Source organism: Adelges cooleyi, unplaced genomic scaffold (assembly GCF_023614345.1).
Source record: "Adelges cooleyi isolate 19-005CV unplaced genomic scaffold, UGA_ACOO_1.1 ACOO_flye_CR_arks_rails_tigmint_CR_PRNA_23, whole genome shotgun sequence".
Lineage (NCBI taxonomy): Eukaryota > Metazoa > Arthropoda > Insecta > Hemiptera > Adelgidae > Adelges > Adelges cooleyi.
In genome coordinates this window covers 7,838,806-7,853,745 of record NW_026095893.1, presented here as the reverse complement: position 1 = coordinate 7,853,745, position 14,940 = coordinate 7,838,806, and the positions used below count along the sequence as shown (strand labels likewise).

Here is a 14,940-nt window from a genome sequence, read left to right as displayed (position 1 = left end):
TCCTTATAAATATGGCGAGCACGAATCGAAACGCCGTTTGTTTTCTGCTTTGTCCCGTCTTGGTCGAAACCTCAAATGTATAAGTAGACGGACGACGCCGACGGGGTTTTTTTTTTTTTTAAAAAAAGGATAGTTTTACGTTTTGTTTCGTGTTAAACCAGTGAAACTACTTCATTGGACGTCATGATCTCCTCAACAATAAAAGTAAGTGTTTCGAACAAATTGTATTCTCGAATGTTCCAACGTTAACGCATTAGTTACTTAGTCACACTGGACACAACTGGTGCAACCGAGTACTGCATGTTATAGTTAAAAATTTAAAACATTGGTTAAGATAAATTAAATAGTTTTAGTTAACATAAAAGTTAAATCAAATGTTCAACTTGAAAGCTATTATTAATATTCAAGTTAATTAAAAGAAAAAGTTAGCTGGTGACTCCCATTTTGCATGCCATTAATTTATCTTTGCTTTTAGACTAATATGGTTGGATGATCCTTGGTTGTCCTTTGTTGGATGATCAAAATAAGATTATCAACTGTTTTGAATTCGAAAAATAATATGATAAAAATAGTCAAAATCGTATTATATTATATAAAAAAAATTGTCATAATGTTTATCCGAAAAATAAAATATATAGTTTATAGTTAAGTTAATCATACCCAAAAATTAACTAATTAAGTTTGAAACTCTAAGAAACTAACAACTAGTGCAATAAACGAAATCTCATATAACACAAATAACTATCAATATCTCAAATAACTTAATAATATACGTACGTTGCAATATCTCCCAGGCAAATAAGGATTTTTAATTAGTGTTTATCTCATAAATACTTTTAAGTGTCTAGTTATTCCAAATTACATAAAAACGAAAAATCTATCTATGTATCTATTTATTAGGGTGGTCGTTACAAAAGAATAGATGTGTTTCCCCGATCGAGGCTAAATACATAAAAAAGCTCTTCTCGAAATTGAGGTCTTAATAATTAAGACTTCAAAATTTTAATGATTTTAATGTTAACAAGTGACTTGATGTTAACCAACGATCATCATTCATTACTTATCAGAATACATTAAAAATATAACTTTAATTTTACTCGTGTACCAAACAATTAAGCTGTCATGCCGGGTTATCTTGTAATTAACTCTTTTACTTTGACTCTACATGGTACATTTTTTTTCTCAATAAAATGTTTTTTAATATCTGTTAACTTAGTTATTAAATCACGGATAAAATGAAGTGGGTGGATTCGGGTTCTACCTAAAACGATTATTATTAATTAAGAGGGCGCCACACACCCGTTTTTTTTTTTTCGGTCTTCAATCTCTCAATTGGTTGGCCGCAGTTCTCCAAGCTTCTCTGTTAAAACTCAGCTCCTTTAGATCTCGATAACTACCTATTTCCATGTCCTTCATAATCTGTGAAATGTATTCTATTCTTGGTCTTCCTCTTCCAGTTTTACCGTCTATATATCCTTTTACATTGAGGCAATTCATGCTGCGGATACTAGGGAATATATTATGTGGTGGTTTCCCGTTTCCTTCCACACACCCGTTATTTTCTTCAAAAAACCCGCCTTGCGCGGATTAATTTTACAAAGGCTGTAATCAAAACTAAGAAACCAAATTTTCACATAATATAGATAACAACATTGTCTGTGTTCTACCATCGCCTTTTTTTTAAATATTTCAACCAGTTAATGAATAATTAATTATTAAGAAAGGACTTTTTTAAAAATGATATACCGTTGGTTGTATTAGGTACATCGAAAAAATACGGATGATAGAGAGCAGATAATTTTGTCATAAATAATATGTATGAATTTCTTTCCTTAACTATTTATGAAGTCTAAAAAAAGTTAATCCGCATAAAACTCAACTTAACAGTAATTTTTTTTAAATTGCTTTCAAGGATGCTGTGATAGTCCGAAAAATAATTTAAATACAAAAAAAGAGTCCTAACTACTGAACTCACACACATCACAGTTTAACCTTTAAGTTAAGATTTTGTAAAGAATTTCCTATACTTTACTCCTTAAAAATGAGCGGTGTGGCGTCCTATTAACGTTTTTGTTTGTTTGAAACAAAACAGCTACGATATTTATTTTCTCTCACAGTTATACTAAGTTACATACTCGACTATTTTCTTATGCAACCGTCTAAAGCACTCTAAACCCATGATATATTATAGTCACGTGCTCTTGGATGGTCGATTTTTAAAACAATAAAAAATAGATTGAATGTAAAAGTAGGATGCTTTTGGTTTATTGTTATTACAGTGGCTAAACGATATACGTATAGCTTTTAATACAGGCGTAGAAGATCGATATAAGGCTATTAATTATCGATGAGCTCTCCTTTTTCTACGTTTTGATAATTTAATATACGACATCTTATAAAACAGTCGGGGTTCCCACAGTATAACGATATTATTATTATTATATATCCTATATAATATTTTGTTCGATTACAGTGTGAGCATGCTACCCGTATCTCGGGGGAACGACGGCTTAATATTATAATGATTAAACCAGAGGGACAACAAATTAACCTAGGCTCGATGTTAATAAATTTCGTTTAATTACATAAGACATCGTCCGGTATAACAATGACGATAGTGACAATAAAATATTATACACGCGGTTGTGTGTTTTTAAAAAAAGGAATGTAATGTTTTGTTTTTTTAACTCGTTTGACAGGTCTATGTTTTAAACCGCGATACGGTCAACAAAAACTTGTATCGAAAAAAAATGTCAAATGCGCCGCGTGTAATTTTTTCGGTGGAAAAAGTAAATAATAAAAATTAAACGCGATACCATGGTGAAATGTCAACATGAACTCAGCATAATATATTATTTGTGTGTAAATACCTTTACTTCTTGCCATATTGGTCTGTTGTGTTCGCTGTTATTATTTTTTTAATAATTATTTCCGTCGTCTCTTTCCCACTGACCAGTGGCCTTCCAAAGTAAATACTTCTCGGCCTCTCGACTGAACACGGGGCTTCAGTTTTTTTACGGTTCTCATGGATCCTGAGATCCGTATAAATCTATTTAAATGAAATCGCCGACGACCTTCGCCGCTGGGATTCGGGTTAATCTAAAACGTTACTTCAGTAGCCACGACGGTCAAATGGTTTTTGCAAACGCCAAGTCTTATATAGATGTATAACATGAGTATGATTTCTGTCAGCCGATAACCTCAAAACATCATGACCGACCAAGGGTATTTTTAATCTCCCCAATAAAATGAACAAGCAGTTGCAATAATGCAAATGCCACATCTCACAGTAGTCAAAATACGCCAAAAATGTGGCCAAAAATAAAAAAAATTAAAAGTTAAAAAGTATCATTTTTTTTTGGTTATACAATAAAGTATGTATATGGAAATAAAAATATCAATTTGAAAATTTACTTACGAGATGTTGAAGTTAGAAGAGTCGAACATAATTTACGATTTTTTTTTCTGTATAACATGTCATTAATATTTAGCACGAAACACATATTTAATACGTTAAATTGTGCTAGTTTTCTCATTTATGTAGTACCAAATACACATATTGTGTCGTAGTCATTCCATAAATAAAATTGAAATCAATTGTTGTTGTATATACGCCCGTATTCATAAACCTTAAATTGGAAACTATACAAAAACTTAATAGGTAAGATGATGAAATTACCTTTTTGTTATATTTATTCACTGACTTTTACGGCGATAATCATTTCAGCTATCACTGAAGTACAAAATATTAAGATTAGCTCTTACTAAGTGTTATTTAGATTTTAGATATACAAAATTATTATGATACGCCATTGATATACGTCATTCCATAGGTATAAAACAATTTTTAGTCCATTGTATGTTATGTATCAGGTCAGGTGTGCTGAGTAGTAATCGTAAACGAATGGGTCGAGAGCAAATACGATTTATAATAAAACAGATATCTTACTACAAAATTGTACATGTAATATTTAACTTTATAATGCAGTAATACTTTATGATTAAACGTGTTAAATTAAAGTAAAACAGCTTTATTGTTATATGTATTAAAAATGTCCTTTATATTTGTACCGCGTTTGCATAAACAGACTATGACATTAATAAGTATAAAGCCATTAACACGTTGATGGACACTCATAATTTTTGAAATTTCCAATACTGAATAGTTCGCCCAATAGTCGAGTTTTCTTTATCATCTGACACCATTGAAAAGATTACTGCTATAGCTGTAATACCATAACATTCATTTTTTATATTACTACTATAACACTAATGCCACCAAAATGTCAAAATATCATATTACTGCTATAGCAGTAATGTCCGTCAATGTGTTAAGCATGACAAAAAGTTCACTTTTCCACAAACCAATATTTTATTATTATCATTTAAATGTTTGTAAACAGTAATTTAGTAATTGTTAAAGTTTTACCGTTTTATTGATCAATCGTTATTAGTTATTACACTAATATGAATAGAAATGTCCACGTTTAGATCCTTTTTATTTTTAAATAATTTAAAAAATAAAGAATGGAAACAATATCTAAAACCTTATTTAATTAAACAACATTTTAATCAGTAGAGAAATGTCTAGTTACAGAATTCTTAATAAAATAATTTAGTTCTATGATGTGACTTGACTTCTATAGCATTTAGAGGTTGTAAATCTAGGTCTCAAGCTTTATTAAAAGCAGATAAATAATTATTATACCATTAAATTCTGAAGAATATTAGCTGTTTATACAGATTATAGGCTGTGGACTTTATGACTTTGATTATAATGAAAATCGTTATAAAATATATTATAAAAATAAATAAGTTGGCAAAAAAAAAAGCTATAAAATATAAGTCTTAATAATTAGTGAATGAGAGAACAGAAGTAGGTGTCGACGAAACGACAAAATATGAGAATTGACCGACAAGTCTACATAGATGGTACAGTTGTGCAATATAATAAATAAGTATTGTTTTGTTTTGTACTCTACCGTTATATATTATGTTCATACTTCTTATCAATGCGTGTACCGATTATAAATATTAATGAAACAATGTTGCTTCACTTTGTAGATTCTCATGCAACGCGCGTTTCCAACGAAAAAATATTATTATATTGTCTCCACAGCCACTACACCCGTTATATCGACTATATATATATATACGATATAATGTTATTATACACTAGTTTTTTAGTATTCCTCAGCATAGCTGAAAAGGAAAAAAACGCATGCCTGTGTTGTACGTTTAATTGTTGAGTTGGCCAACTTACCATTATATTGAATTTTTTTTTTTAATATTTTATCCAAAGGAAATGTAAAATGAAAGAAAACTTGAGCGACCGACATAATAATTATTCTTCCAATATTGTTTTCGTTTTGCTACTAGGCTACCTATACCGACAGGTCTTATGTAAGGCTCTTGATGCAACCGTACTTTCTGAAACGACCTATTTCAATGCCGACCATTCTTAAACAAGCATGTATAAAGGTTGTATATGTACAGTATTATCATGTTGAAGGTCGCACTTTGATAGGTGTTTGCAACTTATCCTGTTAGTAACTGATCATAGGCAATCATAAGCTATCATGGAAAGTGCATACTGTGCTTTTATACTACTTGCGATCTTACTAATTACGACTTGGGCAACTGATAGGGGGACCAACCGCCTTTGCACTGGTGGCCCCATCGTACCCTGACCAATTTCATCAGAAATTCATTACTGTTGATTTACAGTTTTACATCATCACTAATAATTTATCATTATTCATTAACACTGGTTATAATTAAATGTGATATCGGGATTTTTTATTATTTGTTCAATTGTATAAAATGTTTGACCTACAGTAATTTTTTATCGGTACGCCCGAAAAATAACAAAATAACGAACGACTTAATCGAACTTAAATGAACGACTGAAAAAATTACAATGTATATTTACGCAATATTTAACCTAAATCCTATTATGTATGTGTGTAAGTAACGATAGTTTTGTATAATAATACAAAATTGTACTTTTAAATATAAGTTCCTGCGCCTAAAGGTGTTTTGGATAAAATATTCAATATTCCTTAGACCATGCGTGTAGATATATTTGCCTATAGTCATGCCCTATTTATGTATTTTCTAACAAAAAATATTTAAAAAATCAATACGTTAATCAATATGTTAATTGAAGTACTATAATAATAAAGGGCAATATGAACTAATTAATTACAAAAATGTTTTACGCGCTTATTTTTTTTTAAGTTTACTTTTTTGTATGCACCTTTTAATCGTTTATATAGTTCTCGTTTATGGTATGGAATATTCAGTTAATGACCACTTATAAGCATTTTTGATGCGAATATAATAAATTATAAATGTATTCTAGAAAAAACTTAAGCACTTATAGTAATAAAATAATTTAAAAAACCCTTAACCATAAAAATGCCTATCGTTTTAATATTTTATGGTTTAAATGTTTATGGTTAAGGGTTTTTATTATTATTTTGTTATAAATGTATTCCTGTTTAAAGAAAATAGTTTGAATTATTATCATAATCATAATGTAATATGTTACGATCGTGTGTATAATTATCACATTTTTACATATAGTAATTTAAGACCGTATAATAGTATTGGCTAGCCTCGACTACGTTTAATGAGATATGTACTTGGTCAAGAACATATTTTATTCATACAAATTTAAACTTTGTTATATCATACATGTTTCAAATTGTACTCCTTTTTCTACTTAATACTTAATTTATGAACTTTTCAGGTGCTGTTGTGTGTTCTATTTATGATAAGCTTTTCCCAGTCAAGGCCAAGATATCCAGGTCGATCGGATATTGATTATTACGTGAGAATATCCAATTATACTATTGTTTATTATATATTAACTGGTATACGGTAACCAAGAATTACCTCTAGGTTAAATGCTGTTCTATAATAACAGCTTGACCCGAATTACGTGCGTGTTTTATTTTCAAATTTTAAAAATATTAAACATTAGAGATACTTAGAATAATCCAAACATGTAATCACAATAATTTTACTCATAAATACGACAAAAACATTTAACAGGGTTTTTTTTAAATTAAGAAGTATAATTATCATTCATTGTTAAAATATTTTATAGATTTGTATTATTATTATATAAATTTACTAAAATTGAAATGTGCATACCTATTTATAAGCATGCTACATCTTATTGGATATTATGTTAAACTCTAGTTTATCTAGATAAACTAGAGATAAATGATTACAAATGGATGATGAATATCTTCAAAATAAATTTAGTACATTTAAGTTCAATGTTTTGTTAGTTTTTACTATTTGACATTGTCGATCTAAAACTATTTATGTAGGTAAATATATTATGTAACTAATCTGGTATACACAACGGGTGATGAAGGAAAGCTAGCCATTTTCGAAAGAAAAATACTGAGGAGAATTTATGGACCCGTGTTTAATGTAGATTTAGATGTTTACGAAAGAAGAAAGAATGATGATTGACAAAGACTATATAATAAACCCAACATTTGCAAATTTCTTAGTAGCAAAAAACTAGAATGGGCTGGGCACGTGTGGCGTGCATAAGGATGTCATATAAGAAAAGATCTCACTGGAAATCCGAGCGGGAAAAGACCCATAGGGAGGCCGCGTCAAAGATGGTTGGATACGGTGAAAAGAGACTTAACACGAATAGACCCTACTTATAGCATTAATTTGGCATCAGATAGAAATCAATGGAGAGGAATTGTAGAAGCGACATTAGAATGGTCTATTTTAAGCCTGAGAAGAAGAAGAAGAAGATAACTAAACTGGATTATCGAGCGAGGTCAATGCACTGTTATTTTAGTTGATAAGTTAAAGCTATTCTGAAAAACTGTTACGAATTTAAATTTTATGAGGATACTATAATACGTAATGCTAGATAACTGTTACGGTTTGCTATATTTTTTTGTAAATACTAAATAACAATATTGTAAACGCGATAATTGTATTCAACCGTTATTGATACAATTGTTTTATGAACCTATTTTTTTCATATTAATTTATGTGGAATCATGTTGCAATTCGTATGCTGTAAAATCATTTTTTTTTAAAGGGGGGGGGGTATAGAGGACATACGTGAGCCGGGACTTCTACTTTTAGACCTTTATGACCTAACCTAGTTTATAATACGCGTCTAGAATAACCTTCATGCATACTTAATATTTATACTTGGTTAATTATTCAAACGTTTTACCTTTCTTAGTAGGGCACAAGAGTAATGAAAGTTTCCACCGAAACCCCGGAATGGCTAGAACGTCTCTGAAATTCGGCGAGGACTTCACTTATTTTTGTGCTGTTAGAGTTAAAGCCTAAAGTGTTCGATCGCATTTACTTATGGTAGATTAAAATATTATTTCAATTTCGTTTGTACAGTCTCCTGCTAGTTACTCATACAAGTACGGCGTACACGACCCGACGACAGGTGACATAAAGCATCAATCGGAAGAGCGAACGGGCGATGTGGTCAGAGGTCAATACAGTCTGGTGGAGCCGGATGGTACGATTAGGACAGTGGACTACACGGCCGACCCAGTGAATGGATTCAACGCGGTAGTCAGCAAGTCCGGCAAGGCTCGCCATATAGTGCCCGAGAAACCTCTGCCCGTACCAGTGGCCGTTGCAGTGTCTGTGCCTCAACCCAGGCCAGTTCCATACGTATCCAAAGGACCGATAAGTGAGTATAAAAATGTTTAACCGTATACTTTTAAAACTATCGGTAATCATGATAATTAGAGCAATTACTCTATAACTCGTCAAACTATCTTCCGACCTAACCAATAGACACCGTGACTAAGTGACCGTTACGTTAAGAGGTTATTTTTAATGATTTATATAGTTATTTTTAAAGAATTACTTAAAAAAGTATACATTTTGACAATTACATTATATTACATTATCAAATCACATTATAAAATATTTACACGTTTACAATACAGACATACAATACAACTTACGCAAGTGGTAAGCACAATAAACTGATAAAATAAAACCTTCAGAAAGGAAATAATGTTTTATGACGAACATCTTCTGATTGTAAAATAAAAGGTGTAATAAACGAAATACTACGATAAAAAACCGTACAGATGATTTTTTTTTTTATCTAGAGAAGAAAAAAACAGGTTATTAATATGAATAGAAGAAGGTATTAGTACTGCTAACGTAAACGTGTTGACAACTTAATTATTGGACTGTTACATACGACAAAACTAAATTATATACAATATATGAGTACACTGTACAGCGCGTCTTTTAACCATTGAGGAATAATCAAAACCTTTGTATTTTTTCCTTCGTATTAGTTATTACTAATAGTATCTTATAAATATTGAAAAAACTAGTTTAATATTTTCATTTGTACCTTATTAAAGTTTACGCTGTTACTTTAAGTACATTGGTGTTTGTGGGAAGATAGGTTATTTTTTTTTTGGAATTTTGGAGCAAGATTGTCCATTCTGTCAACTTCTTAAATTATAAGTGGACGGTGGTACTTGGGAGGTGCTCAACAACCGTGTTTTCTATACATACTCTTAAAAATATTACTGCTCGAATCAGTTCTTATATAATGTTTAACTTGCAAACAAATCCGTCGGTTGACAATAGATTACACGAGTAGTAAGCGCACGTTTTTTATTATTTATTTTTACATAATACACACCGGAGTAGTCTGACTGCGGAATCGTTATAAAGTTATCGTGGTGTATGTTCAATTACTCTTTAGAATATCTTCAACTCGGGCAGGTATATTGTCGAGTTTACATTATAAACCACCACAAATAATAAGTATGCGGGTTTTCTTTGGCCTTTCAGAGAAACTACCGGCTTTTATTACATTGCATCTAATTATAATTTCAACGAAACATTTTGCCAAACGTAAAATACTTTTGTTGTTGCTATGTGGTTGTCACATTTCAATGTGTTTCTATTTTACAAGTTGCATCACAAAAAAAAAAAAAAATATGTAACGCTTTTCATGATAGATATGATTTGAAATCCACGTACCTAATCCTGTAACTACTTAATTTCTTTACGGTGTTAGTCTTTTAGATTTATTTTTTCGTTATCATAATTATTTTCCAATAGTTTTATTTTCACATTTGGTCAACAAAGTTTAGTATCATATACATCGTAAAACACAATTTCTCTAGTATGTGCTAGATATTTGCCTAACTATGTGATAGTAGGTTATCAAAACATACGCTTCCATAGAATTTACAAGTAACACAATTATAGTGCGCATGTCATAGTGCAATTTGTCAATCATAGTCGGTCATGGTTTATTCTATCAGATAAGGGTAATTGAATTTTTTAAAAAATTCGAAAACTTTTCTTTGCAATAGAAAAGCCAAATATGAGATTCGTTTCTCTATTTATTTTATCATTATTCCCTGGAAAAACAATGCAGTAGTTTCCTCTTGCTGCCTGCATCCCAGTTGATGAACCGGTCTTTGAGAAATTTACAAGTTGCCGTCATTAATTTCTTCCATCGCCGTTAGTTCTGTTGCAGAAATCGCCAATATGTATTTATAGTTGACAGTAAATAAAAATTATTTTTTCCACTTCTCTCATTTTATCTCGATTTACGATAAGCAGGAGTTCTTGGTCTATTCTAAACTCCAACTCGATCAATTTAAGGGTTATAAGAACTTTATGTATAGTCTAAAACTAGTCTTCAAATTCTGTTTAATAGAGAACATTCTTAAGTATCACTAGGCATTTTTCATGTATTTATTGCCTATGGATCGCACTGACCGTATATGAATTGATTCTTAATAACTGTTATCGACTATAATTACATCCTTACTTTTTTAACCTTTAGTCGTTTTTTGGTTATTTAAAAAAAATTGTTTTATTCTAATATTAGAATTTTAACGAATACTTTAAATGTGTAGCTAAGAGAAATGTCAAAGCCACCTTTGTTTACAATGATTTCGCAATTATCGACCATTTCAGTAATTACAGGCCTAAAAAATGAAAATAAAATAAATCCTGAACGAACTTCGAGACGATTAGAAATAAAAAAAGGGTCATCGATACTTGGGCCACGACGTAATGGCGGTCGAACAGTTTGGCGGTTTCCATTAAAATATTCAAGAAGTCGACCTAATTCCAAGTGTTTTTTCAACACGAAGCTCGCGTAACGTTACAGCTAATATGCCATAACCAACTCCTCGTTATTTTTCGTTGAACCGACTTTAAAATATACAGAGCGTATTACATAATATGTGTGTCAAGTCGAGGGGTTTTAGATGTACACATGCATAGTAGTCCATGTAACACGGGCTATATGTTCCCCAGGGATCGTGGGTTACGTGTGGCCATCTCGCCGAATAACGAATGGACTATTTTTAATAATTATATGTTATGTAATGCCATTCTTCTGCTCAGATCCCAACAGACGGTCATGATAGTAGGTCTTGTCATTGTTAATTTTTTTCAACGAACAAACGCTGTCGCTCTGTACTTTAATTCGTCTGACGGAAACCTCAGGGAGCGTGTGACGTGCGCGAATCCAAAATATACTTAATGGCAAGACAACGTCACAGTCAATATAAAGTACGGGCCACTAAACCGGAATAATATTTCGCATCGTTTATAATAGGACTCGATATTATTGTTTGATGTTTAACAGCATTTTTACGGTTCAGCGAAGAGGCTTTACGATAATATGTTTCCAAACCGATAATTTATTTTATTATACTGAGATCGTGTACCTATAGCGAGATATTAGGCACTGGCCCGTCGAAAATTATTTCCCACTCTTTTTGTTATTGATTTATTACTGTCAATATATTATGATAGTACTGCGGCCGAACATATTTTTTATAAAAAATAACAAAACTAACAATATAATATGAATTATGAACAAATCTATGTTTTATTCATAAATGATGTATTATTATTTTCAGACGTTATAGTTTCTAATAAGTTTTATAAAAAAAAAAAAAATACAGTCTTGTGTATAAAAACGTCAGACTATTGATCTCGCAAATATTTTTTTTTAACATATATGCCATACTTTTACTTTGATTATATCCCACATAGCAAAAATAATTTTAGAAATACTACGTCTTGCAATTGCTACACTATTTTCATTACCATCAAATTACAATCTACAATTTATCAATTAATATCGTACATTTAATAATTTTTAACTCAAACAACATTACAAAAATAAATATTTATGTTTATAAACAAATGTTATGTTACACGAATCAGTTTCCATTAATAAATCATATCATATTATCACCAAGTTATGATAAGCTCTTCAAAGCCAACTTAATATACTTGTATAGCAGTAGGATCTCTGAAGTCTGTTTAGACAACAGTATACTTTCGTGTACTGGCCATGATTAGGCTTTTACTTATAGATAAAACTGTTTAAATTAAAAATAATACCATGAAGCTTATACAAATTAACCGGTAAATGAATTAACATGGTCGAAATGTATTGAAACGACTTTATTCTTAAATATTGCCTATACAAAACTCCTTAAAAACCAACCGTATGCAATCCCCTTAATTAAAAAAGTTAATTGCGTAAATTATACGTTGCCATATAATTTCAAAAATGGATAGTATTGGACGGAAATATCATTCGAAATATCATTTGACAGTGTATAATATTATAATTATTGTTCAATAATATATTTATTACATTTTATTTAATAAATAACATATTTTTAAAATATATTATTGCCATGTGGGTTATACAATACAATGTATTCCAAGTGTTTGCTAGTACCTAGTAGGTACATTTCGTTGTGTAGCTTGTAGGCTACGTTGACATAATATATTTTTCTACTTCTATTACAATTATGAGTTAGTGCCGTTACGGAAATTCATACAGGATTGTTTACTGAAACGCACCTATTGCACCAATGCATGTTTATTTAACTACACCGTGAGCCGGTTAAACCTACAATGATTTAAGTGGACTCTACCATTTATTAAGGCGCATTGTATAGGCAACTCTTCACTAAAATTAACGTTGAGCTAAAAATTGTAAACACATATATTAAGATTCTTTTGTTTTGATATTAGGCTTTTTTTTTATATATATATAAACGCATACGGACAAATATCTCAAAGGTACCAAGATCCCTGCCACATAATATTGTGTTTATTGAAATTCATTAATATTATGAATAATTATTGCTCAACATTTCACCTTGGTGTACGAGCAAATACATTTGATCTCCCGTTCTATTATGAATTCGGGTTTTTGTACATTAGCATTTTGCAAAAACACATTTCGCAAGTCGTACCTTAAAGTAAACACATTACAATGGCTAGAACAGGTTTATTAAATTAAAACTTCAGACGTCACTACCGGACAAACGTATGTCAGATAATATTATAATAGCATGAATGTTTATAATACTATTATTATTGCATACAATTAAGTTACATATAAACGCGGGTCTGGTTTAATATATGAAAAGGCTCTAAAGTAAAAATTCAATATTTTAAATAGGTTTTTTTCAATGTGTTGACAATATTATAGTTTTCCTTTGTGAATTTTTTATAGATAATACATAGATATGAATATCTTAAAAAATATTCATTATGTATAGGGTTATAACTTACAACTATTAATATAGGTTATTACAAAAATAAAAGGAAACTAATAATTTTTCGTTGTAAACGGTAAATCAATACCTACTACACGAAATTATTTTTTAAAAATAATTTAAGTAGGTTAACTTTATTGCTTATAGGTAAGGGAAGGTTAGGTCATATAACACAAAAATAACTTTAAATGTACTTAACTATACTACATAACTAATATAATATACAGGATATCTTAATTAAGAACATACGATACTGAAAGTAAATAAAGGTTTAATTTAAATGAAGCCCTGATTCTTTTAATAACTGTATCTTTTTAGTTATCCAGGAATTATGAGCGTTACGCAAATTTCCGACAGACCTCCCTACTTATAAAAGTGTACTTATGACTCTTGAAAATATTTGACCAACACTTGTAATAATAAATAGTTTAGATATAAAATAATAAAATACTTTAAAAGCTCACAATAATAATACACTTTAGCTCTTACGCGTATTTTACAACTAAATTGTACACAGTGCAATAGTTACCATGTAAATTGCCAAGCCTTTACCCGTAAAAATTGTTTGAACTAAATAAATACATAAGTCTTGAGCATTAATATATACAGATAAGGTAAATACAGTTGTAATTTATACTAATTTAATATTTTATGTGCAGCGTTTCCAAAAAGCGTTCAAGAAGACTTGACGGCTGGCGCTCCGGTTTATCAAGAATACTACGACGCAGACGCTGGTGCTGCTTATGACGTTAACTATCGTCGTTACATACAACAACCCAATTACTACACAGAATACTTAAATTATTAGAATTTTAATAAAATAATTAAATTACGATTTTTTAATTACAGGTTTTTATTTATATATTTATTAATTAATAAAACAAAACAAACACAATGAATTTATATATTGTATTAAACAGCTCAGTATTTACTATCTTGTAGACTTTATCCAGTATTATAAGCTTATTTTTTGTAAATTGTACCATTTAAGTTATCTCTGTATATACTATCTATTATTTAATATTAAAAAAAATATCAAAAATTCTTTCCTCCAGAATCATTTTTTTTTATTTCACTTTTTTTTTGTTTAGTTTTGGAATTTAAGGTTTGAAATTTAGACTGAAGATGGATCTAGTGTGACTCTACGACATATAGAATTTTTCAAAAATCTATAGGAACCCTGAAATTAAGTTAAATTTTTGAAACGCTAGAACTTAAGAATAAATTATAAAAACATTTTGAATAGTTTTTTGTCATGGTGCATGACCGTCTGTTGTCTAGGCTATTTAAAAGTACATAATTTTTAAACTAAATATACTGAATAATGACGCCTAAT

At 30.1% G+C, this 14,940-nt stretch overlaps 1 protein-coding gene across 1 annotated transcript; it reads left to right on the top strand.

Moving 5' to 3' along the window:
* Positions 1-14,535, top strand: LOC126835321 (cuticle protein 19-like). Its single transcript, XM_050567817.1, has 4 exons — positions 1-204; positions 6,755-6,835; positions 8,407-8,707; positions 14,264-14,535. Exons 1-4 carry the CDS (start codon positions 184-186, stop codon positions 14,410-14,412), a joined length of 552 nt encoding a protein of 183 aa, XP_050423774.1. The 5' UTR covers positions 1-183; the 3' UTR covers positions 14,413-14,535.
* The last annotated feature ends 405 nt before the right edge of the window (positions 14,536-14,940 follow it).

Coding starts and splice junctions, on each gene's coding strand:
- LOC126835321 (XM_050567817.1), top strand. CDS start 184: ATGATCTCCTCAACAATAAAA. Junction 205..6,754: donor TGATCTCCTCAACAATAAAA/GTAAGTGTTTCG, acceptor TGAACTTTTCAG/GTGCTGTTGTGTGTTCTATT. Junction 8,708..14,263: donor CGTATCCAAAGGACCGATAA/GTGAGTATAAAA, acceptor TTTTATGTGCAG/CGTTTCCAAAAAGCGTTCAA.